Raw genomic sequence first — 25,594 nt, 5'->3', positions numbered from 1 at the left:
CTAACCACTTAGGGCGGTTGCGGTTAGCGGTTTTAGGAGGTAGGGCCGCCTTCATATATATATATATATATATATATATATTTTTTTTTTTCATTTGTATTTGGATTAATAGATTAGGACTATTTATGAATATGTATGTAAAATATATAATGTGATATGTGATGTTTTGGGCTAAGCCTTATTCAAATACATTGGCTGGCCTAAAAAAAGCATGTGTGCATTTTATTTTATTTTTTTGGGAACTTTTTGGCCTTAAACCCTTAAAATAAGTCCAAAAAATAGGCAAATTTAAGGTCCAAAACACTTAAAAAGCTCATATATATATATATATAAATGGTTATAAAACTGCCGATTATTGGATTAAATAACTATTAACCGCCGGTAAAATAAGCGTTAACCGCCTAGACGGTTGCAGTTATAAACTACACTTTTATCCTACAACTATTTCATTATATTAGTATAGACTATAGTAGTGCCAAATAACTTTTGGATCAGCCTTTGTTAAAATAAATTAATTGATAATATCACGTTAGCATAGTGAAATAATTTATAGAATTACTTTATTTTTAATATATAATTTTATTTTTTTTAAATTAGACTTAATAGTTTTTTTACAACCTTTTACCACGTGTGAATTTGTGATTGGAAATTGATAAAAAAAAAATAAAAAATAAAATAAAATAGAAAGTTAAAGGACACCACCCATCAAATCATTAAAAAGAAATAAAAAGTTTATATGAAAAATATTTAATATTATTTATAGATGATTCTTTATAAACCCCTTATATTAATCATTAATCATTAATCATTGGGATGAATAATATCATAGCTCATTCTTCTCTTTTAAATTTTTTTTGTCAGAGCTTGTTTGATTAGTTTTTAGCCCACCCAAAAGAATTCAAATACTCCTACTGGCTACTCTGACTTCTTTATTTTACTTTTTAATCCTGTATTCTTTATTTTAGAATGAAAATCGAATTACTATTCTTTATTTTACTACTTCATAATAACATTATAAACCAAGTTAGCTCCCAGGCCCAGGCCCAATTATCGTAGGATTTGGGAAAGCCTTGCCCTAGCCGAAGCCCAAAAGCAAGCCTACCACCTCTCTCCGATCCCGCCTTCTCCGATTCAGGTACGAGATTTCGATCCTCGCCACCCATTTCTCGATAATTTTTGTTGCATAAAATTCCTGTGAAATGCTTCGTATCAAGTGGGGATCTCCCGTCTTCCTGTCTCACTTCCTCACTTCCCGTTTTCCCCTAATGGTTAGGGTTTCTTAGGTGTGTCTACTTTGCACAAACAAATGTTACAGAATAATTTTGCTATTCTTTCAAATAATAAACTTTGCTTATTCTATTTTCATATGGAAATTTATTTGTGTGGTTCGGTTTGGTTTATATGCAGAAGAAGAGGAAGATGGAGCCGGAAGTGGTGAACGCAGAGCTTGTGTTGCCAACTCACCTCAGTTTCAAGCGAATTCAAATGTACGAGAAGTACCCGAAAGGCCAATCCAGAGGCAGGCACTGGAAACATCTCAAGCAGATCCTTCAGGCCGAGAATTACCAGAATTACCCTCCTGATGAACCCAATTGTAAGTACTTAGAACCCCTTTTATCAACTTTCTTCTATGTACAGATACAAACTCATATTATTAACTACCATAAAGAATTTTGAGAATATTGTGAAGTGGAAGTAAAAAATGTATCGAGTGTGGATTGTAACTGCTAAACTGATTGACTGAAAGTAAATGGGAAGCCTGTGATGGGTTAAATGATGCATGAGTTTCTTATCAGAGAAGAGATGGAAAGAGTATGGGATTCGTTAATTTGTTTAGCAGATTGAACAAAAATGAAGGTAGGACAAAAAAAATTTAGCTTTGTAGATTCACACATTGCATGAAGATTTCCTCCTAGTTGTCACTTATGAGCTTTGACCCCTTGTTGTCACCTATTCTTCAGATGTTAATATTGAGACACCACCTTCTATGCATCCATGCAAGAAAATCTGCGATATAACAGGAAATGAGGTATGTGGCTCTCTTGATAAGATGTGTTGATTTATAGGTGTCTTATTTATTTAGATCCCACTGTTTAAGGGTTTACTCATCTATATGGTTGATTGGATCCGGCTGTTAATTTTTTTTCTTTTTCTACCGAACTCAGTTCCATTCTATTAGCTCTCGCTAATTTTAATCAATGATTAGAGTAGAACCTCTTGCCCCTCCTCACCCATTTTGTTTTAGGTCTTTCTTTAAAGCTAGAAATCGTAGGACTAGGGATTATTGTTCTTCCACATTCTGATTTTCCCTAAGCTGGTACTCTACATTTTAGGTTGCTGAGTTAACTTGGATCAGTTAGAAATTAAGCTCTTACCCCTCCGGCCCTTTATATGTTGTTTGTTAATCTACAGGCAATAACAATTATAGCACCTGTGTTGCCTATAGACTTTATTCGGATGCATTGACAGTAGGAACATATTAATAGCAATGAGTAATACTAGGGACCATCTTTTTATCCTCCAAAAATTGATGTGGCTTTTAGAATCATCATTAGATCAAAATGCAATAGTGATCCATCTTAAATTCAATGGTGATTAAAAGTCACATCGACTTTGGGAAAATAAAAAGATGGTCCCTAACATTACTCAATAGCAATTGCCAATGTTGAAATCCATCAGTTCCTGAATTTCATTTTTCACTTTGGTATATCACCTTCTTTGTTCTGTGCAGTAAGTAATTACTCGTGTATTATGCAGGCACCTTACTTTGATCCCAGGACCAATCTCCGTTATGCAAATGCTGAGGTTTTTAAGCTCGTAAGGTCACTTCCTAATGAGTATGTGCAAAGGTATCTGGCTCTGAGAAACGCAGCAGTAGTTCTCAAGTAACTTGGACTATTCAGTAGACAGTCATGTTTTTCCATTTTTTTTCTTTCCATCCAAAATTAATATTGTGGAATATAGAGGATGTGTTCAGAAATTATATTGTTGTAGGATACCCCTGATCTGCTTGCTGAAATTTGTATGGAAGGACAAAAGAATGGAATCTATTATTTGGTTAGATTATAAACTATCTGGGTAATTGATTTTTGTTTTGATAGTTTGCTTCTCCAGCTCAATAGAAAAAGTTTCTTCATGCACATCTCCTGTCTATGTTGTGATGTGCACATTGTGTATTACAATTTGTGTTTCCATTTTCAGCTTGTTCTTATCGACCTATGTTATAATTCCTTTGCAGCTTGAAAAGAAATAATTGATCAAAATTAATAGATTATAAGCTGTATTGTAATCATTTGTTTCGCCGCCGTAATTTTTCCTGTTGTATTAGTAGGGTTCTTGTTACCAACAAAAGAAATAAGTTTAACCATTATAAGAAGAAACCATCTTTAAACAAATATTGTTGAAATGATATATACTACATTAATATCCGTTATTATCTTACTATGTTAACATGGTCCACCCTTAGGTAAGCTATCATTAAAAGAAATAATAAAAAAAAAAATCTAATGATGGATTGACAATATCACATCAGCATAGTAAGATAAGATAATAACGGAATAAGGATGGAGAATATAATATTACTCTTACTAAAAAATAATATCTTATAAAAAAAAATATCGTCACAAATAACTGTCTTTGCAAACTACAAAACTAATTGAATCCGTAACCAATCATATATTTAAATAATTTTTATAATATGCCAAGTGAACTATATCATTAATCAAATCCATAGCTAAAACATACATTTTTAAGTTCTTAACAATCTTGGACGCATGATTTCATGTAAAAGTCGGCGAAGCATCATGGATTTAAAAGGAGACCGAGTTTGGTTTGTTCTTCGTGCATGTTTATTTTTGTTTTAGGGTATGTGGTTGAGAAGCTCACATTTTTTTTTTTTTTTTGGGGTATTTTGATCCATTATAACTCATTCCCAATTTGATTAAAAAATGGTAAAGTCTGCTTAATCTCCTCAACCTACCACCACATTGACAATCTCCCCCTTAAACTATCAATTACAATAATGTCTCTCCTAAACTATCAAAAATTGACAATATGTCTCATAATGTTAGCAAAATGACAAAATTACCCTTATTAAAATAAAGATAAAAAATACTAAATTTATGAAAAATAAATAAAGAAAAAGCAAATTATTATTTTTTTAAAAAAAAACATAAGGGGTGCTGGACCACCCCTAGGTAACTGGGGATGGTCCGACCACCCACTAGGGGGTGGATCGGCCACCCCCGAGCCAGTTTCCCGGGGTGGCCGAGTCACCCCCAAGATGTTTCTAAGGGTGGCTTGGCCACCCCCTAGCCATTTTCGGGGTGGCAAGATGTTTTTTGGGGTGGCCGAGTCACCCCCTAACAGTTTTTGGGGTGGCCAAGCTACCTACAAGCTGTTTACGGGGGGTGGCTCAACCACCCCTATTAGAGTCAGTGGTGGCCGATCCACCCTCCAGGGGTGGCTTGGCCACCCCTGGCACTTGGGGGTGGCTCTATTGCCCCTTGCCACCCATTGTTTTTTTTTTTTTTTTTTTTCAATTGTTTAAATTATATATATAGTTTTTCAATTTTTTTTAAAATTAAAATTTTTCTTAAAAAAAAATTATTATTATTTTTTAAATTTATAGAATATTTTTGTCTTATTGAAATTTTTATAAGAGTAATTTTGTTATTTTGCTAGCATTGGGTGCATATTGTCAATTTTTGGTAATTTGAAGGGGGAGGGGGACGGATCCTCAAATGAAATGGAGAGGAACAGTTTAGGCAAAATGACGGGACATAATTGTCTTTCTCTTAAAAGATGAGAGTAATTTTGTCTCAATTTTTACACATTTTTCACTAAATGACTCATATCCATTTCCATTTGAAATGGAGAGGAATAGAGGATACTTTGAGGGGTAATTGTCGCAATTGATAGTTTGAGGATGATTATCAATGTGGTTAGGGGTAAAAATTTAGAATTGCTAACCGCTTTTGAAAGCAGTTATTAAAAACCCCTAAGCGGTTAGCGGTTATTGAGTTTTTGAAACCGCTAACTTTTATATATATATATATATATATATATATATATTTATTTGTATATTTCATATAATATATATAGTTTTATTATATATATTTATTTGTATGTTGTGTATAAGACTACAAGTGAAGTAATGATCTACAAAAATTGCTGTAATTTTATTTGTATTATATGTTGTATAGATTCGTAGAAAGTGATCAATAATGATTTTGGTATATAGCAATTTTTAATGCTAAAATGACCATGAAAAGGAAAAGAAAAATTGTTTAAAGTGAGCCCCAAAACCGGCAAAAAAAAAAAAAAAACCGGTTAGTAAAAAAACGGTTATTCGGATGTGGTTAACTGCTAACCAAGCGGTTAACCACTTAGGCGGTTGCAGATAGCGATTTTAGCCACTAACCGCTAATTGTAACCGTCATTTCACCCCAAAATATGGTGATAATTTTAGAAAGTTAAGTGAATTTTATCATTAAAAAAAAGATATGCGACATCTTCGTGAGTTCTCCCCCACCTTATTTTAATCACTCCTCATTTATTTATTTTTCCAGAAAAGAAATGCTTGTTTGATTTATTTTTAGCCCACACAAAAGAATTAAAATGCTCCTATTCTTTTTTTCTTTTTCGTTTTTTATTTTTTTATTTGTTATTATTTATTTTACAATGAAAAGCGGATTACGTCATATAACATTATCAGCCAAGTCGGCTCCCAGGCCCAATCAGCGTGCACCGACCTTTTACCGAAAAAAAAAAGACAAGAGTTGGCGTACGAAGTTCGGCTATATATACACCAAATCACGAGATAGAAGAAATTTCTTGAGGGAAGAGTAGGATTTGGGAAAATCGAGCCCTAGCTGAAGCCCGAAAGCAAGCCGGCTACCTCTCTCCGATCTCCTCTGTCTTCGCTTATTCTCCGATTCAGGTACGAGATTTCGGTTCTAGGCACGCCTTTCTCTGTAATTTGTGTGTTTTTTTAATTAATAGTGTCTCCGGAATTTGTTGATCTGAAGGTCTAGGTTTTGCTTTGTTAAATTGGCGGTTTGGTTGTGGGGGGCTCCTGATGTGTTGTTGGAGGAACACAACGTCAAAAAGAAAGATATAAATAAAGATGTATTAGGTCTCGTTTCACTTGATGCTTGGTTCCTTAAAGGGAAAAAGGAAAAGAACGAATATATATATATATATATATATATATTCTTTTCTATATTGGGGGCTGAAAGAAACAGAATATCTGGACTGGAAAAACTACTATATTTCTCAGATTGAGCTTTGTTGGGTTCTTTTTTATTTTTTCCTATTTGTTTTCTCGGCATCCAAACAGGGTATCGATTTTTCTGTATTTGTTGGGGTTTTGATGATTAGAGTTTTTGTTGTACTTCAGATTATGATTGTAGTCGTGTTGCCTGACCTATACTGTCTTTATTTTTTTCCTTTTACAGATTTGTGTTGTTTAGTTTGGAATAAGGCTTCTAGTTTTGGACTTCCAAGTTGATCTTCGTTTTGGGTAGTGCTCTTCTGCACATAAGGTAAAGAAAGCCGAACCATATTTGTTTGCTTTTGGTCCTTTTTTGTTAATTAGGATTGTTCTTTTTTGTTTGATATTTTCGTTGGATATATGCACAGTACATTTTGGACAGAAACCGGTGTATATTATGCTTTTGAGTTTATGGTAAATCATGGGGGGCACGGAGTGGCATATTTTTTTCAATTCATTTTAATCTATATTTTAAAAGGATATAATAATTTGAAGTTACACTCGAGAATTGTTGGACTGTTCTATGTGATTGAATCTTTGTATAGGACTTGGTATTTTTCAAGAATTTAGAAATGAAATACTCAGTATGTGAGTGCAAGAGATGGAAATACTAATGATGGTGGATGTAAGAAGGCTAGAGGTATTTAGCTTTTGTTGATTTTGTAATGTGGGCATGAAATAATTTTTCTGGGCATGTTATATTTTGGAAAAATTGAAAATGATGTTGAATGAATTCTAGCATTCATTCACAAAAATCTTGTTTTTGGATTCTTGGTTTCTAAAATCTTTAGGAATGCATTCATTACCTTTTTGAAAGTTTATGAGACTGAGTTACATTGGGAGATTAATTGGATAATGAGGCAATGTATAGCATTACTCATTTTTTATAAGTAATTCAATCTTATTAGAAAGCATAGAGGGCGTAACTTAAGTACACAGGAGGTATACAATTGAGACACCCAACTAAGAAGAACACAAATCCAGAAACTCTAGGGAAATTAGAAAAAAGAGGACTATTGTGAGCAGGGATATGAACATAATAACTTTTAACTCGACCATTGATGTATTACATTACATATTAGTTGAATATATTATTTGTATAATTGATTAAGAAGAATATTAAAGTGTTTTTATTTGTTACATGCATGTGTTATTTTATAAAGCCTATGATTTGATGATGGAGGAACTAACATTGTTTTTTCTCTTCTTTGAGATGTACTTCTGGTCATCATCATACCAACATGCAGGTTTTGAGCTGGTTTTTATTTCTGAATGGACGCCAAGAGGTTCATCCAATTGGTCGAAGAGAAAAAGAAGAGAGCTTTGGAGAAGAAAGAAGCCCCTTTGAAATGGGAGCAGAAGCTGGAAGCCGCTGCCAAGGCAAAGGCTGATGCCGAAGCTAAAGAGAGGAAGCTGAAGGCTGCAAAGCATAAAAGAAGATCCATGTCCGATTCTGATAGTGACAGCAGTGATGGGGGAAGAAAGTCAAATAAAAAAACCCACAAGAGGCACAGGAAGCATGCCCACTCTGACTCAGGTGGTGACAATGAAAAGAAGAAGGAGAAGAAATCCAAGCGAAAGCCGAAGAGACAATCCTCTAGCTCAAATGATGATAGCCTTGACGAATATGGGTGTGGCTCTGATGAAGATTGGAAGAGAAAGAAACGAAACCACCGTAGGCATAGGCATCATGAATCAAGATCTGATTCTGATGATGATGGTTCTTCAAGTGACGATGATGGTGAGGCAATCAAAAGGAGAAGCCATACAAAGCGCCATAAACACCACAGGCATTCGGAAACTAATACTTCAAATGACGATAGCGACAATGAATATGAGAGTGGCTCTGATGAAGATAGGAAGAGAAAGAAGCCAAACCACAGAAGGCACAGGCATCCTGATTTGAGATCAGATTCTAGTGCTGATGGTTTAAGTGATGATGATCGGGAGGCAATCAAGAGGAGAGGCCATGCAAAGCGACACAAGCACCATAGGAGATTGGAATCTAACGTTTCAGATTCTTCTGGTGAGAAGGATGATGGCATTAGTAGAAGGAGAAGTCATCATGCAAAGCACCACAAACGTCATCGCCTGCCTGAGTGTGGTGCTTCAGATTCTTCAAGTGACGAGGAAAATGGTGACTTCGGGAGAAGAAACCATGCAAAGCACCATAAACGTCATAGACGATCACATAGTGTGGACTCGAAGAAATCTGATTCAAGTGGCCACAGAAGGAGTGAATCTATCGGAAAGTTGTCAGATGACAACCATGAACAAGCGGGTAGACAAGCAAAGGCACAAGATTTGTGGCCACCACCACCACAAACATCGGTGCCATAACTCAGACGATGTATAAAATCATTCGCCCCAAGCAGAACCTAATGGAAAGTATAAAGAGGATTCGGGCAAGATTGAGAACGATAATGCTGCTCATGATGGCGACAAATAGGGAGATTTCTGCTAACGGGGTTGATCAATTAACCACATTATTATCATTTGCCATTTTCCTTGCTTTGCTTTGTGTTTCATTTGGCAGATTTATCGGTATTTTAATGCAGACAGCAGCAAACTGCGTGTTATTTGTGCTGAAATTCCCGTTTTTGAACTTGATTAGTAATTCAAGATCCCTAACCTATTTCTAAACCAATCTGTTGCTGTTTGATCTTCGTGTTTTATAAAATTGTCTCTCTTTGGTCTGTTGACATGATACCTGATGTTGAGTTTTAGCAGCTTCGAAGTTGATTGGGCACGATCTCCGCTGACTTGACTAATTGCACCGTCCTTCATATGGTCTGGTTACTGGTCCTCTTGAGTTCGGTGACCCCCATCTCTAGCTTCTATGGTGCCGTCCGCGGTAGTTCGTCGTCTGATCTTCTCCCTTTATTTGAGATTTTCTAAAGGTATTATGATCGCTTTGTGCGTGTGTTAAGTGAGATTTTGCAACAAAATTGGGTGGGCATCATAATAAGAGTGAGTGCTCACTCTTATTATTATGGGGAGAACCGCATCTATTCAAAGGAAATGTTTCGGCCAGCAGGAGAGGCATCTGACTTTTTTACTTTCTTTCCTACTGACTGAATCACTTGAAGCATCTGACTTTCTTACTTTCTTTCCTACTAACTGAATCACTTAAATCAGTTGAAAGAGGTTTCTACAGGAAGAGTTGCGACTCAGCGTTGGGGGGGGGGAGACTGGTACTTCTTGTCCTACAATAAGTGGGTTAGGGTTAATGTTTATCGCGAACATCGTATGACTCCTTTATCCTACTCCTTTTAGGGCTCTATTTGAGGATTTATAATTCTTTTTGGCATCGTCTTTGTACTCTTTAGATGTGTGAATTTGGCATTTTTCAACTAGTGATCTCAGTGACCAGCCCAATCACTTTGGCGATTGGCTTCTTTTATCAGCCAAGTTTTAGTGAGTAGTGAGTACTAAAGAATTATGCTGATGAATAATGAACTTACACTTTTATTAGGGAAGGCTATGATATACATTAAATTAAATTGAAACCCAGTAATTGAAATTCTCTAATAAATAAAAAAAAGCTTGGAATGTGCTTGAAATTAGCAAATGCAAACTTTGAAAATAAGAACATGGAATTTTGATTTCTTTTGTCCTTTGAGATTCGGGTAGACCCTTTTATAGACCTTCAGACCACAGTTCGGATACTTGAATTATTGTCCTTCACGCGAGATGTTTTACTTTTGTCTGTCAGAATAAATTGTTTCTTTGATTATTATTGTTCACGCTTAAAAAGAGTCATATTGCATGAATTTTATTATCCTTTTTTTTTTTGTTAATATATTAATTTGTTCATCAGCATATTGTTTATGATAAATTCCATTATTTGGTAACGTTATATTAAGAAATGAACAAAGTTGGATTGAAAAAATTTCTTCAAACTCAGTCTATTATTAAACTGACATGTGTCTAAAATACCTATGAGAATTAATAATCCATCTAAGAATTACATTTATTTTAGACACATGTCAATTTAATAGACTAAGTTTGAAGAAATTCCTTCAACCCAATTTAGAGAGAAACTTTGCACTAATTTGGGATTTAATCTTGGCACATAAAATATTAAAGGAAACGCATTTGATAACCAATTTAAATCAATTGGCAATGCAGCATGGTCCACGCGACAACAGGGGCAAAGACATAATAGCAGTGGGGCTTAAACACAAAGATAGATTAGGTCGAACCTCTTCCCAATGTTCACCATCTCATTCTCAAGTTGTCCTTTCTTCAGGTCAGCTCAAGTTCATTGCGTGGGACATGCCTCCCCAATATAGATTGCTACAAAGTACAAGCCACACAATGGAAGAACATCAGGATCTCTATAGCCCACACATGCTCAAAAACCCCAAGATTGGTTTTATTTTTCGATGCCAAGCCGAGATAATATTCATCGGAGGGGCCAAATAAATCACTAGCTGTTGCTCAATAATAATACAACAGTATGAATTCCACCTGGTTTGTCAGAAGTTCTTTAGTATCTTCTCACTTGACACCCCATCTGCTACAAGAATTGAGGTGATTTCCTGAGAAAAAAAAAAAGCAGACATTAGTAGTGTTACTGTTAAACATTGAAGTTTGATGACGATGATGATGACATGATGACTGTTGTCAGATCAAAGGATGATGATGATATGATGGCATCATTGAGCGTATTATGTCTCTCTTTCATATGCCACTACAAGTACAAAACAAGTATATCATTATTTGCAAATAGACACGGATCAAGAAGAACAAGTGAATAACATAAGGGCCATAAGCAATGAAAATAAAGTAGAAGACTTGTTATAAGAACGGATCCTGGATAGTGTCAAATCCAAACAGCAGAAAGATTTCCAAATGTAATTATTGAAATAAGCCACCTACAACGTAAGTTTAAGGGAAACTACACCCATCATCTTCAAACAGAACCTTTTTTTTTTTTTTTTTATAAGTAATGTTTATATATCAAAAGCGCAGAGGGGCGCAACCCTAGTACACAGGGGGTATACAAGGGAAACGACTAGCTAGAAGAAAAAAGAACAAAAAAATCAAGATAGCTAATAACTATAGGAGCAAGCCAAGCCGCTGTCCAAGTATAAAGAGTATGGAAAAAGAAGGCCATGAGCTCCTACAATGACCTCTCAGAATCCTCAAAGCATCTCTCGTTCATTTCTAACCAAAGGCACCACATAATGCATAGAGGGACCATTTTCCACACAACAGCACTCCTAGATCGACCTCCCGTCCACCAACAAGCAAGCTGGCCTGCCACCTTGCTAGACATTACCCAAGACAACCCAAAACGACTGAAGATGGCCTGCCATAAGGAACGAGCAATCTCACAATGAAGGAAAAGATGATCAATAGTCTCCCCATCAACATCTATTGATCACGATGATATTCCTTTTTCTGAGATTATCAATTGTGAGAATCTTCCCTAACACCGCCGTCCAAGTAAAGAAAGCCACTCTCGAAGGAGCCTTGGTGCCCCATATACTCTTCTAAGAAAAAGGACTTGCTTCTTTGCTTACCAAGACGTTGTAGAATGATTTAACATCGAACTTCCCTTTTCTCGAAGGGATCCACCAAATTTTGTCAAACAGAACCTTATTTTAACACTATATTACTAACATAGTTGTCACATTTAGCAGCTTAGACAATAATTATCTAAACCCTTTTGAGAACACAACACCCATACAGTAGGAAAGCAAGTTCAGTTTATAAATTGTGATGTGTACAACTGGTTAACTCTATCTAATCCATTTCAAGATTTTACCCATATGGTAACCTGTGGTGTGTATTACTGGTTAACTATCATCTAATCCATTTCAAGATTTTTACCCATATAGTCGAAGTAATCCCCCTTCCCATAGCAATCTGCTAATATGTTGCAACTCGCCATACAAATTATTTGGATACACCAAGTACAGGACTCCATAAGTGTGCAACACTCAGTAGAATTCTAGGGTCACCTTTCTATAGCCAGATCTTTTTGAGTAAAAACACCCGCCATACAATTTTTGTCATTGGCTTAGAGAGACCCTAGAAATACAACCCATGTTATATTTTTCAGAGCATCTCAATCGCAGCAGCTGTTGGCCTCAAAAGATTTCTAGGTCTTAATGACATGAAACCTGATGTTCAATAATCCAACCACCATATATTTCGTGCATTTTGGCTATTTACTCCTTATAAGAATACCCATAGATTTTGGACATTAAGCACCTTAACTATATCCCTGGTTTATAATATCAGTATTGATGATTATGTCTAGGGCCCATAAAGATATCTATCATGAAGGTTGCTATATTAATATCAATAAAGGCTATAAGATTCTCAAAATTAGTGCCGCCCAAGCAGAGTATCACACACACAAAAGCACACAAGGCTTCTAAGCCTTCTATAAATGTTTTATTTATTTATTTATGAATAATAAGAATTTTATTGAAAAAAGAGCAAAACCCTTGTACACGAAGAGTATACAAGAGAGTTGAGACCCTAACTGCTACTACAGTCTAGAAAACAAATCAGATCTACCAGATTCCCGGAGGGAAAGTTAGGAACATATACAATAGCCCAATAAAGGCTTCTATAAATGTTAAAGGAGACATAAACTTCCATTTTTGGATTTTCCCTTCATTGAAATGAAATGCATGCATAACATCCTACAAACACCATATCAAAAAATAAAAAATAAAAAACATCCTACAAACACAAATCCACTAAAAAACGTCCTACAAACACCACTATAGTCGTATTTCTTGATTTCATGGACAACATATTCTACAACCAAACTATCGAAGTCATCGATACAAGAAGGTACAAGGTTTGAAGTCATTGATGAAGCCCCAAAGGGCTGTTAACTACATCAGTATGGCAGATGAGGCTCTGAACAGTTAATTTTAATTCAACCTAGTCTAAAATCAGCATTCTGTTCTCATATGTAGTATTTTGAACCAACAACGAATCCCCACTCTGCCCCATCAAAAGGTAGAGGGGGTCCACAGCCAAGACATACCAGAACCGCAAAAATATTCCTATCTACCTAGCTACCTAGAACCAAGATTAGCCAAGAGTAAGTACAACAAAGCTAGCTCCTTTTCTAACCCCAACCTCGCATGGAGCCACCTCTGTAGGGGTGGCCACGAAAGCCACCCTCGGTTGGGGTGGCCGTGGTAGACAACCCCTACAACATTTTTGTTTATATATATATATATATTAAAAATGATATTTTAACATGTGGCATGCGACATAACACAATTGTTTATGGGGACATAAAAGAAGTTTTGGATGGAAGAAGTGAAATGAGATACAAGAAAAACCCAGGGAGTAAATTGAAATCGTGCGAAAACTCAAGGAGTTATAATGAAATTTCCCTTTTTTTTATTGTAATCCCTGTTATCCCTAGGATTTCAACTCTAAACTGTAAAAATAATTATCACAAAAAGTAGATGACACATTGTCAAATTCAAACATTCCATATGAGATTCTTTGTAAACTGGAGAAACAAATCATGGTAATACTATGCTGTAAATTTATAGCAATAACATTTTTCTGGGCTTTTCTTATTAAATGTATTTTTTTATCCCACTATTCGTAGCAGAAGGTGTAAGTCATTCATCAACGTTAAGTGATTAATAAGAACAACTGAAAGAGGTCATAAATGTATTATGATAGTCGCGAACCTGATAGTCATAAAAAATCATGGTAATATTATGTTGTAAATTTAGAGCAATAACATTTTTCTGGGCTTTTCTTATTAAATGTATTTTTTTATCCCACTATTTTTTAGCCGAAGGTGTAAGTCATTCATCAACGTCAAGTGATTAATAGAACAACTGAAAGAGGTCATAAATCTATTCTGATAGTCGTGATCCTGATAGTTCTATACTATGGAACTACCGAAAAAGCAGATGTCGACAAATATGAAGGTCAAAACTAATATGTGAAAGCCCACATTGTGACAATGCAATTAACCATAAGAATCTTGTTTTCCTTGTGAGAGAAGGTGAAGATAATATAGAAAATTGAAGAATTACGAACTTCTTCTTTTGGAAGGTTTCATGTATTTTGAGGCAACCCTAAAAGGGTTATTATCTATTTTGAGATGAAGAAAGTAACAAATAAAAGAATTTGAACTAGAAGAGTGGCAAACCTCAGTCATCTGTTTCTGCCCACAGAGCACAGCACAAGCAGACTTGGGGCTGTAAATTTGCTTCGCTCTAGTGAAAGCAGCCTGAAAAAGCAATCATGCAGGGAATTATTGGGTTGACTCTTGGTGACAAACAAGACCAAAGCTCAATTGCTCACGAGCTCACTCTACCTGTACATAGCCACTTGCACCCGTCCAACTGTCATCTGGTTGGGATAATACAGGTACAATCTTAACACCAGAAGATTCCCAATCTTTAAATCTCTCCTACAAGAGGAAGAAGCACAAGTTTTAAAATCAGCTTCCATAGGTGGACTAGCTTAGCTGATTCTACAAAATACATTTGTGATAGTAATAATAAGCACACCTGATAAGCCATTCGCTTAAGGTTTCTAGCCCCATAATAAAGCTTCACATCAGATCTCTTAGAAGCGCCAAATCCTGACTCAATGAGAGATCGGATTGGACTGAATATGAGAAAATCAAGAGAAATTAGTAAATGACAAGGAAGTGGACATGCACAAATCCACAAACATTGGCATATAAGGGGATCAAGGAACAGTACATTAAGTTGCTAGCTGAATGATCCTTTCATGCGCTATTACATTAATGAACATATAGAATACAAACACTTAACCATTATAGACTAGAAACAAAGATTTACTTTTGAGATATCTAGTCAAATTATTAGCTATGGACTGGAGATTGGCAAAATGCAAAAAAATTACAATCAAATGGACAATATACATTTAAGAGAATACCAAACATCTGATCAAACTCTGAACCTTCATGTTAAAAGGTAAATCATTGATAGTATCAGCAAATTAATTAAAGAAGCTATATTTAGTTTGCATTCCGCATTATAGATAATGAGGCTCATGCAATAAGGTAAAAACTGGAATCCTTTGCCAAAGGCACGCTACTTTGCTAAAGAGAAGGTGACACAAAGGACTTCTGCTCTTCAACTGGAAAATTCAAATTCAAGTTTGTTTAGTGATAATCATTGAAAAAGCTTATTCAGAGTAATTAAACAGGTTTTAGATACCGAATATGATCTTTCACGAAATTAAATCCATGGATTTTTTTATATAAGTAAAAAAAAAAAATTCCATAATACTTTCCACAAGACAACAGCAGTCTTCAGAAGTCACATTTTCTCAAACTCAAACGGTTCTGGTGCAAAGCATAGGGAAAAAGGTATACCCTCATAACTACCCATGCTGTATTCGATAGTACTATCTAAACCAATTTCCATATCACTTGAAGAAAAAGCATAAAATCTCAAAAATAAGGAGCAGTTGAACAAGCGGATATGGCAAATATTCTAGTTCAGATTGGCTACAAGAACATGTTCTAAACATCTAAACATTACGAGAAGAGTAGGACCTGGAAAATTGAGATATCATGCTTGTGCATGAAAGCTTCCAAATCTACACTTAGATATCATCAACACTAAACCACCTCAAGGTCTACGTAGGAGTTATTCTACCAATCTACACTTAGTCATCATACACAGTGAATACTGGCTCAAGAGGTTACCCATTGTACCTTGTACCCTTAATTATTATACACTCTAAAGTTACATCAACGAAAATAAGATAGAAACATCCTGAATTTTAACAGAAAACATGATCTACAAGATATTCCAGAACCCTTAACAGGCACCTAAATGCATTTTAATAACAAGGGATGATTACTAGTTTGGACAAGCAGAACTACTGCCTAGATAGTACAATTAGATTTTATTTTTTTATAAGTCGATGCAATTTATTAAAAGCCCAAAATGGCGTAGCCCAAATACAATTAGAAAATTTTACCACATAAAGCACCAAATATCAAGGCCTTATTTAGAATTTACAATGAAAACAATAAAGGGAAAAGCTGAATCAATGATTTTTTTCCTTCAAGCACAAATTGCACAATCCAAGTATCTAATTTCTCACTTAGACGTCTTCTGCAACATTTAAACCATAAAGAAAGTTCCCAATTCAACTGTTTTTGGATCTCATCAATCAAATTGAAACAATAGTTTGACTAAACCTCCCAATACGAAGTGAACTTGGTCAACATTCATCCCATATCAAACGAACTCAGAGATATTGCCAAGACACTTACCGTAATAAAAAAACAGTCAAGAAACTATGTTCCACTAGATCTCTCAGAAATGCATAATCACAATTCACAAACCGAGCTTTTAAGTCTGTAACTTTTTATTTGGAGAAAACACGCTTTAACCCCAGCGGTTAGGCCATAAAACACAAAAGCTTCCTAAAGTTTAGTCTGCAGGAGGTAATATAAATTGTTTCCCCTTTTATTTGTTTTGACAAATTTAGACACCCAGAAGCCAAAATCACACTCTATCTCACAAAGTAAACTAATCAGGGCTATGTAGCTCTACTGGATGAATTTTCCATTTTTTTCGGAGATTACATTCAAATATCACAACCATTTTACGCATACGAGTTGAAAATTCTCATTCCTTTCGGTGAGCAAAGCTAACATAACAGAAAATTATAAAACGAAAAGGACCGTTTTATAAGTCCTTTCGAGTTCTAACTTTTTTCCCAGCAACCGAACAGAAAATAAAGAGAAAATTAAAATTCAGAAACCTGACCTAATTCCCGATCCGGTGGCGAAAATCAGAACCGTAGGATAAGCCTCGGGCGGTTCGATGAGGTCGACATCGAACCCTCGCCCCATAACCTGACTGAGCTCAACCACATCGCCTTTCTTCAAGCCACAGAGTAGCTCGGCGGTGGAGCCGGCCACGCTCTTCACTAGGAACTCGAACGCACCGCGCGCCGCCGCGAACGAGGGCGGGGACGCGATGGCCAGGAAGGAAGGCTTGTCGACGTCGGGTACTCGGAGCTGGAGGTACTGCCCGGCGCACGTGTGGGACGCGACGAGGTCGGCCGCGTCGGAGACGTCGATGGTCACGTGGAAGAGGGACTCGGCGGCGGGCTCGATCTCGGAGAGCGGCGCTTGGGTCCAGATTGTTGTGTCCTGACGTACAGCCGCGGCAGCGACGGTGGCGAATCGGCGGCGGTGGTGTTGGTGGAGCTTTAGCTGGCGGGGGTTGAGTCGGCGTAGGATAGACATGGGAGGGAGGGGCTGGCTAAAGTACGCATGGGGAAGAGAGGGCGCTAGAGAGTGGCGCGTTGGAGAGAGAGCAACGGACATGGCTTTTGGTGGTCAGTTGTAGAGGGAGTATATAAGCTTTGGTCTTCGTGGCGGGGACTAGGGAGAGCAGGCCCTAAGGTAGGTGTGCCGGGTGGTGATGAGGTGGCGTGTGATACAATGCGCAGGGAGTGCGTATTAGCGGCAGAGGCGCGAGGGTGTCCACGTGTCGTGAGTCTAGTTGATCCTGGAAATCTGGAGGATAAGTAACTAGAAAGATTCATAGCCGTAGAATGCTTGGAAATCACTCAAATTGCAGTAACATTTGTTCCGGTTGAGTGAGGATCCTCTGCAATTTGGACAGCTCGAGTTGTCGGAATCCTTCATTTCGGGCAGCCCTTCTCTCGAAGTGCTCCAATTGTAGAAGATCTCAGCTCGTGCATTTTTGAACACTAGAGGAGATTTTGGATTTCTTTGTCTGTTGAAGAGCAAAGGTTGATCAAGTAACTCATGTTCCATGAAATTTTCCCTTAACTGCAGAAGTTAAAATGGACCGGTCAGCGAATACTGTTTGGCCATGGTTTCGCAGATTCGTCCTTCAAAAACTTACCTACTGGTAGTCAAAGTCAATACTTAAATTTCTGAAGGGTGGAGCGCCGACCCGACGAATCTTGCTATCTCGAAGACACGAAATCTAGTTCTCCACATCTTCTCATGAGGAATATTTAACTTCAAAGAAAAAAAGGCATTATTCTTTTTACAATGAAGCTACAATTATTGCGCATTTTTATCATTTGAGTTGCAAAAATGACTTTGTAGAGGGAACATGATCCACTCCAAACCAAAATAGATACTCTCCGAACCAAAATGGACTATAAAAGATCTGGATCCCATTGTAGAGACAGTGCCATACGATAAAGAATGGTTACATAAAATCGAGCAAACGGGTTAATTAAGTTGCTGCCCCTGCAATTCAGCCTAGGATCAGTACCAATGCTCAATATATTGATCATGTCGCATTGCCAATTAGCCAAGTCAATGCTACAAACTTCATGTCAAAATTTGGCGGACAAGTAAGAAATTTCAAATTTTCGATGCAAGTCCAGGAGGCCACGGTCAGCATTGGCGTCTATAGTAATTCCACATGAAACAAGGATTTAACATTAACACGTTTCAATGTTGTGAAAACACAAAGGTAAAAATATACATGTCTGCTTTCTTTTCCCTTATTAAACAAGAAGCAAAAAAAGGGGCAGGCCATCCGCTCCATTTCTCTTTCACACTCTGCAATATGATTAAAACAGAAATGGAAAATCCTGATACATTCGTTCTCAAAAAATGAAATATCCTGTTGTTGGCATCCGCCAACACCACCTAAATTATTGGTTTTCGCAATTATCAAGAGAAGGTAAAACAAGAGAGACGGGGGTACAACTAGGCTGCAGACTCCTTGGCAAACTTCTCTGCCTTGGCAATGACCTCCTCAATCCCTCCAACCATGTAAAACGACTGTTCTGAAAGGTCATCGTATTTTCCATCCAACACTCCCTGTCAACCATAAAACAACAAAAACTCCGATGAGTGAATAGCACGGTCAGTGTTACCTCCTGATTACGAAATATAGTGTGCCATGTGAATGCCCCCACATGTAGGACTGATATTTGTTTAATTAAAAAATTAAATAAAAGATTGATAGATCATTTTATGAACAATTGCTTCGCTCCATAACTAAAATCCTTCCAACACATTCAAATCCTAAAAGCTCAATTGGCATAAACATTAATATATATAAACCCTACTTAGATGGATAGTCAAGACATGATGAACTTTCCTGAACTTCATAATCAACCATGCAAACTATAAATGGAGCTATAAGAGGATTATTCTCCATCATTTGAAGCAAGAAAGAGGATGAGGGAAGTACCTGGAAGCTGGTAACGCCCTCTTTCAAATCCACATACTTGCCAGGAGCACCAGTGAACACTTCAGCAACATGGAAAGGCTGGCTCAAGAACTTCTGAATTTTACGTGCACGGGCAACAGTTAGCTTGTCATCTTCACTAAGCTCATCCATTCCCAAAATAGCAATGATATCTTGCAGATTCTTGTAGTTCTGAAGAACCTTCTGTACCCCACGAGCGGTATTGTAGTGTTCCTCACCCAAAATGTGAGGAGAGAGCATACGAGATGTAGAATCTAAAGGATCAACAGCAGGATAGATACCAAGCTCGGAGATCTATTCACATTAGAGAAACAAAGAGGTGCTTAGACAATATCATGGGCAATAAGGATTCCATAAGAACTTTTACTAATTCATGAAACATGGACAAACCTGTCGGGACAACACAGTTGTGGCATCCAAGTGAGCAAAGGTTGTAGCAGGAGCTGGATCTGTCAAGTCATCAGCAGGCACATAGATAGCTTGGACAGAAGTAATGGAACCTTTCTTGGTGGTTGTAATACGCTCTTGAAGGCCTCCAAGATCCGTAGCCAAAGTTGGCTGGTAACCGACAGCAGATGGAATACGCCCAAGCAAAGCAGACACCTCAGAGTTAGCCTGCAGGATGGACCAGAAAGAAAAAAGAGGATGGCATTAGCAAGATGAATTGCATGATGCAAAGTTAATTCTTAGAGTGGGAAGGTTCCTTGACAAGTAAGCTTACTTGGGTAAAACGGAAAATGTTGTCAATGAAAAGAAGCACGTCCTGCCCCTCGGCATCACGGAAATGTTCAGCCACAGTCAGACCAGTAAGACCAACACGAGCACGAGCACCAGGGGGCTCATTCATTTGACCATAGACAAGAGCACATTTGCTCTCAGCCTGAAGATGGAAATAATGCAGTTCAAGTATAAGAATAAAAAATAAAATTCAAAGAATAATGTTTGCGGGACCAAGAAACAATTTTAAGAAACGTGAAATGCATGATATTAACCTGTTTATCACCAAGCTTAATGACACCACTCTCCATCATTTCCCTGTACAAGTCATTGCCCTCTCGAGTGCGTTCTCCAACACCAGCAAACACAGAGAAACCACCTATCAAAGAGTACAGGTGAAGTCAATTTAAAAAGTATAATCAATTAACAAACAGTGCCTGAGATGTGTAATTGAGTAAAACCAACCATGAGCTTTGGCAACATTGTTTATAAGTTCCATGATGAGCACCGTTTTTCCTACACCAGCACCTCCAAACAGCCCAATCTTACCACCTCTTTGGTATGGTGCAAGAAGATCAACAACCTGAAGATAAAAAATAACGTAAGAAAAAATTGAAACTGTTATTGCATCACTGTTGTCACACACTTGATCCAACTTTAAATTTACACAAGAATCCAGGTTTTAGAATAGAAGTGGGGAGAGAAAATACCTTAATTCCAGTAACAAGGATTTGTTGTTCAGTTGCCTGCTCAACAAATGCTGGAGCTTCTCTATGAATGGGCAAAAAGTGATCGGTTTCTGTTGAAGTAATCCCAATGAAATTGTCAGAAAATTTACATCAAATGGGTAACAAACAACAACCAGCAACTGATGAACTATTCGACATTGGAATATTTATATATTTCTTACTGAGTTCGCCCCTCTCGTCGATAGGCTCTCCAATAACATTCATGATACGGCCAAGAGTAGCTCTACCAACAGGAACCTAAAAGGCATATGATGAACAAATCAGGCAATGGAAATAAAAAAGTTATCTAAGTGACAAAAATAACTTGATAAATAGACAAACAAACGAAACGTGGATAGCCACAAAACAGACTACCAAATTTTGCACAAAAACAAATCAGAACACGGATACTACATAAAATCAGAACACCCATAAAAAGGTAACATCGTACAATTCCTGTTCCAAACCAATGTAAATATCCTTATGTAAGCTCCGTAAAGTGACTGCGAACTGGTGGAATTCCAGTGGCTAACACTCATGATAATAGCAGAATATTAATACGCAACACGCGAGAGCATAGTTTGAAATCTAAGTAAAAAAAATGTTAACTGTAAAAAGCAATCAGCATCACCATTGCTTGAATACCACTTACAAATTAATGCACCATATAAAACCCTTGATCCATATCAAAAGAACAACACCGACACCCATTTCCCATTATAACACTGACAAAAGAATCCTCGTTTTGGTTGTTGATAAAACAGATGAGAAAACCAATTTTAACTGTTTATGTTTTCTGTTTCAAGAGAACAAAATGTTAGTTTCGGAATCCTTGGCCTAACGGTTTTCAATTTGGGAAGTCGATCGAAAACATAAGTTTTGCTTTCCCACATTTTCTCAGCACAAAAGGAAAAACAACACCAAGATCTACGAGACATAGCAAGATCTGTTGCTACAGATCAGAAAATCAACCAAAGGTCAGCTCATTTCCATGTATATAAGCGCCAAAATCCCTAACATTTCTCACTAAATCTCTTCAAATAGAAGCATTAGCTCAAGGAAGCTAAAGAAACGAAACTCACGGTGATAGGAGAACCGGTGTTGAGCACGCGCTGCCCTCTGACCAACCCTTCGGTCCCATCCATAGCGATGGTGCGGACAGTGTTCCCCCCCAAGTGCTGCGCCACCTCCAGCACTAGCCGGATCGAGTTGTCCAGCACCTCAAGCGCCGTCAGGATCGGCGGAAGCCCTTCCTGGAACCTCACGTCCACCACGGCACCAATCACCTGGCACACCTGTCCGATCGAACCCGCTCCGGTGAACTCGTCGGTGATCTTCCCGCTCTTCCCAGCTCCCGTTGGCGAAGACGAAGGGGCCGGCGGGGAGGCCGCCGCAGCCGAAGTCGCGTACTGGGCCACGCGCGTCAGGAGGTAGCCGTACGGTGACGCGCGGCTTGTGGGCGACGGGGAAGCGAGCCTAGGGCAAGGGCTTGAGATCGACGATCTGGAAGAAGATCGCCGCGCCGACGATCGGATCAGCGAGGATAAGAGTTTTCGAGAAGCCATTGTGTTCGAGCTTCAGAGAGAGAGAGAGAGAGAAATGCTAGGGTTTGTGGACTCTGGCTGTGCGACTATATGTACAGCTATGTGGCTAAAATGGGAATATTGGGGTTTTTTTTTTTACTTTTTTTTTTTTTTCCTCGTGTCATTTCCTTCTTTTTATCGTTTGATATTGCCATTTGCCAATGTGGGGGGAACCTGCGCCAGGTCCGGCGTGTGCTTCTCAAATCTGAGACTGGAGTTGAAACGATGTCGTTTAAGGTTGTTAAATTTGCTTGTGACCCCCTCGGCAAAATAATAGAATGGTAAATGATAAATGATCATTCTGGACAAAAAGACCTTTATACCCTCTTACGTTCACTCCACTAAAGTAGGTAAAACATGAACGATTAGTCAAACGCCAAATCATAAAAGGCCCTAAAGCCTTTGTCCATGGAAAATGAAAAATATTGGGGAAAATAAAATGGAATTCTCATATTTGACCTTTTTTTTTTTTTTAATCTAAAAAGTCTTTAAATTCATAAATTTGAAAATAGTTAGTAGTGACAAATAATTCTCTCGTGAGATCTAAGGCTGTGTTTTATATTGTGATTTTATAATTACAAAGTGTAATTTTAAATTAAATTGTAGAAAATAAATTTTTTGAAATTACATTTTTTAAAATTTATTATTTAAAAATGATTTAAAAACATTAAAAAAAATGTGATTTTGTCAAATTATTAACTGTACTTTTAAAAATTACGTTTTTAAATCGCACATCTTAAAATTACTATTTTTAAATTTTACTTTTTAAAATCACAAATCCAAATAAACCCTTAACTAAAAGCATGTTTTACATAAATTAACAAAAATATTAGGATGGTTTAATGTAAAACACAATACAAATAATTTCTTTGTCGGATATTAATACCTTTCTATGCATATAATGTCACATGATAAATAAAAAATTTGTAAAATTTGTAGGGATAACTGCAAAATTGGTCTTTATGGTTAGCATAAATTACAAATCACTCTCTATGGTATAAAAAATAATTTATAGGTTCCTGTAGTTGGCCTAAATTACAAATCATTAATTGCAGCATAAAAAAAAATTTATAGGTCCTATGGATGCGAAAATAATAGTTTACTCCTTAAAATAAATTTTCGTTAAGCAACTTAATAAAATTTGTTACTTTGTCATGTCATATCCAATAAAAACATGACATGTGTTATTATTAATTTTTTATTTTAAAAAATGACAACTGGGATTTTTTACATCATTTTAGGACGCAAACTAAAATTACACATCAGCCCTCACTTTATGTCATACTGCAATAATAGATTGACCTAATCTCTTTTATTTCCAAAATTTTATTCCGTGCGTATAACGTGGAGTGAAGGTTGATGTGTAATCTTAGCTAGCATCATAAAATGATGTAGAAAATCATAGTTGTCATTTTTAAAAGTCATAAATTAATAATAATGCATGTCATTGCGTTTTTATTAGGAATGGCGTGGCAAACTTACTTAACCGAAATTGATTTCAAAGAGTAAACGATTATTTTGGCCTACCTTTAAGACCTATAAATTATTTTTTATATTATATGTAGTTATTTGTAATTTAGACCAACTATAGAGACCAATTTTACATTTATCATAAATTTTTAAGAGTGAATGTGATCCTAAGGGAAAACTTGTGATTATATCTTTAATTCTTGGTGGAGATTGGTAATTTTTATTATCTCCGTTGAAATAATGTAGAGAGCGGAAGAAAGAGAGAGAGAGAAAAAAGAGAGAGCGGAAGCATATGTAAGGACTACATTGTATTGAGTCTATATTAATTATTATATGATGATTACATAGGCCTCTATATATAGAGAGGTTAATAGTGATAGGCAAGAAACCCTAAACTAATTAAGGTAGGGAATAAATCATAATAGGAAAGACAATAAACCTAAAGAATAATATATAAAATATTCTAACACCCTCCTTGAAATATTTTGGAATCTTGAGTTTGAAGTTTGAAACAATGATGATGGCGGTGGCGGAGGTCGGGATCGAGCCGTAGATGGTGGAGACTGTCGAAGGAGATAGACGCTGGCGGGCGGCCAGCGACGGCGGCAGGTGGCTAGTGAATGCAGATTCAAGGACGATAATAGGCCAAGGTTGACAATGAGCCAAACTTTAAAAGGGGCCGATAACGGCCCAGGGTTGACAATGAGTCAAAAATAAAAGAAAAATGAGCCCACTTGGGCAGTTATTAGATCGGCGCACCGAACTTGACCGACACCTGACGCGTGTGATGTGGTCCACTTGGACAGTTTCTTCTTCTTCTTCTTCTTCTTTTTTTTTTTTTGGCAGAGGTTCTAATCTGTTGTAGGCGAGTGTATGGGAGGGTTTGTAGGACTTTAAGGCCGCAATCCAGTGTGGCGTACACATGTGAAGCTGTGGGCACAGATCTAGTGTGATGCGTGCGTAGGTGGACGCGTGGGCTAAAGGCTGAAGCGGAGTGATCTAGTGTTGTAGAAGCTGCCAGAATCTGGAGATGGCCAGCATGTGTAGGTGTATGGCGAGGTTGACTGGACGGCGCAGAAGCGATGTGGGCCGGTGGTGGCAGGGATGACGTCCGGTTGAGCAGCTGGAGAAGCTGGTTGTTGTTGTGGGTGACGGCAGTGGACAGAGATTGAACGGAGTGGTTGGCTACAATGGCCAGATCTGGCCGGAGCCATAGCGGCTCAATTGAGGATTGCGGCGATGGTTGCGAGGAGGAGGCCGGTGCTTGGAGTCATATGACGGCAACGGCGATGACTCCAAGCACCGGCGAGGATTGGATAAAACTAGAGCCGTGGCGGCTCGCCTGAAGCTGGTGTTGGCTGTTAGGAACAAGACGGAGGCGATGTTGAGCGACCATCAAGGAGGAGTTGTGGTGCCTGAGAAGGACGTGGATCTGGCTGGAACAACACGATTGTAGTGGCCGTGGCTGCTCCTGGAGTGGCTGGCCAGTAACAATGGAAGGAGACCATTTTAAACTCAAGGTTCCAGAATATTCCACCTTGAGTTTGAGGAATATTCCACCTTGAGTTTGAGGGGGATGTTAGAATATATGGATAATTATGCTGATATTGA

General features: G+C 37.5%; 4 protein-coding genes across 6 annotated transcripts; 2 read left to right on the top strand and 2 right to left on the bottom strand.

The window, feature by feature from the left end:
• Positions 1-1,059: 1,059 nt before the first annotated feature.
• On the top strand, positions 1,060-3,100 carry LOC132166537 (protein EIN6 ENHANCER). Of its 2 annotated transcripts, none has more exons than XM_059577379.1 (4): positions 1,060-1,135; positions 1,408-1,594; positions 1,962-2,029; positions 2,758-3,100. In XM_059577379.1, exons 2-4 carry the CDS (start codon positions 1,420-1,422, stop codon positions 2,887-2,889), a joined length of 375 nt encoding a protein of 124 aa, XP_059433362.1. In that variant the 5' UTR covers positions 1,060-1,135; positions 1,408-1,419; the 3' UTR covers positions 2,890-3,100. The 2 variants fall into 2 exon arrangements, with proteins under 2 accessions (XP_059433362.1, XP_059433353.1); XM_059577370.1 differs by lacking the exon at positions 1,060-1,135 and adding an exon at positions 1,142-1,283.
• A 2,726-nt stretch (positions 3,101-5,826) lies between these two features.
• LOC132167642 (uncharacterized) lies at positions 5,827-8,983 on the top strand. Of its 2 annotated transcripts, none has more exons than XM_059578652.1 (3): positions 5,827-5,941; positions 6,459-6,545; positions 7,522-8,983. In XM_059578652.1, exon 3 carries the CDS (start codon positions 7,547-7,549, stop codon positions 8,612-8,614), a length of 1,068 nt encoding a protein of 355 aa, XP_059434635.1. In that variant the 5' UTR covers positions 5,827-5,941; positions 6,459-6,545; positions 7,522-7,546; the 3' UTR covers positions 8,615-8,983. The 2 variants fall into 2 exon arrangements, with proteins under 2 accessions (XP_059434635.1, XP_059434634.1); XM_059578651.1 differs by having other exon boundaries at positions 7,488-8,983.
• Positions 8,984-10,447: 1,464 nt separating this feature from the next.
• On the bottom strand, positions 10,448-18,002 carry LOC132168228 (fruit protein pKIWI502). The gene is made up of 6 exons (XM_059579351.1): positions 17,041-18,002; positions 14,794-14,893; positions 14,598-14,693; positions 14,430-14,510; positions 10,748-10,818; positions 10,448-10,573 (listed from the first exon to the last, which is right to left on the bottom strand). Exons 1-5 carry the CDS (start codon positions 17,604-17,606, stop codon positions 10,756-10,758), a joined length of 906 nt encoding a protein of 301 aa, XP_059435334.1. The 5' UTR covers positions 17,607-18,002; the 3' UTR covers positions 10,448-10,573; positions 10,748-10,755.
• Positions 18,003-18,678: 676 nt separating this feature from the next.
• LOC132190986 (ATP synthase subunit beta, mitochondrial) lies at positions 18,679-22,558 on the bottom strand. The gene is made up of 9 exons (XM_059606011.1): positions 22,013-22,558; positions 21,113-21,188; positions 20,913-21,001; positions 20,668-20,785; positions 20,478-20,581; positions 20,207-20,365; positions 19,876-20,100; positions 19,468-19,779; positions 18,679-19,091 (listed from the first exon to the last, which is right to left on the bottom strand). The coding sequence occupies exons 1-9, from the start codon at positions 22,493-22,495 to the stop codon at positions 18,978-18,980; spliced, it is 1,680 nt and encodes a 559-aa protein (XP_059461994.1). The 5' UTR covers positions 22,496-22,558; the 3' UTR covers positions 18,679-18,977.
• Between the last annotated feature and the right edge of the window lie 3,036 nt (positions 22,559-25,594).

This window comes from Corylus avellana, chromosome ca1, assembly GCF_901000735.1.
Source record: "Corylus avellana chromosome ca1, CavTom2PMs-1.0".
Lineage (NCBI taxonomy): Eukaryota > Viridiplantae > Streptophyta > Magnoliopsida > Fagales > Betulaceae > Corylus > Corylus avellana.
The sequence above is the reverse complement of the archived record's forward strand: the minus strand, read 5'-3'. Positions and strand labels throughout refer to the sequence as shown.

Coding starts and splice junctions, on each gene's coding strand:
- LOC132166537 (XM_059577379.1), top strand. CDS start 1,420: ATGGAGCCGGAAGTGGTGAACGCAGAGCTTGTGTTGCCAACTCACCTC. Junction 1,595..1,961: donor CCCTCCTGATGAACCCAATT/GTAAGTACTTAG, acceptor CCTATTCTTCAG/ATGTTAATATTGAGACACCA. Junction 2,030..2,757: donor GCGATATAACAGGAAATGAG/GTATGTGGCTCT, acceptor TGTATTATGCAG/GCACCTTACTTTGATCCCAG.
- LOC132167642 (XM_059578652.1), top strand. CDS start 7,547: ATGGACGCCAAGAGGTTCATCCAATTGGTCGAAGAGAAAAAGAAGAGA.
- LOC132168228 (XM_059579351.1), bottom strand. CDS start 17,606: ATGTCCGTTGCTCTCTCTCCAACGCGCCACTCTCTAGCGCCCTCTCTT. Junction 14,894..17,040: donor GCCACCGGATCGGGAATTAG/GTCAGGTTTCTG, acceptor TCTCATATTCAG/TCCAATCCGATCTCTCATTG. Junction 14,511..14,597: donor GTGCAAGTGGCTATGTACAG/GTAGAGTGAGCT, acceptor TTGCTTTTTCAG/GCTGCTTTCACTAGAGCGAA.
- LOC132190986 (XM_059606011.1), bottom strand. CDS start 22,495: ATGGCTTCTCGAAAACTCTTATCCTCGCTGATCCGATCGTCGGCGCGG. Junction 21,002..21,112: donor CGACGAGAGGGGCGAACTCA/GTAAGAAATATA, acceptor TTACTTCAACAG/AAACCGATCACTTTTTGCCC. Junction 20,582..20,667: donor CAATGTTGCCAAAGCTCATG/GTTGGTTTTACT, acceptor ACTCTTTGATAG/GTGGTTTCTCTGTGTTTGCT.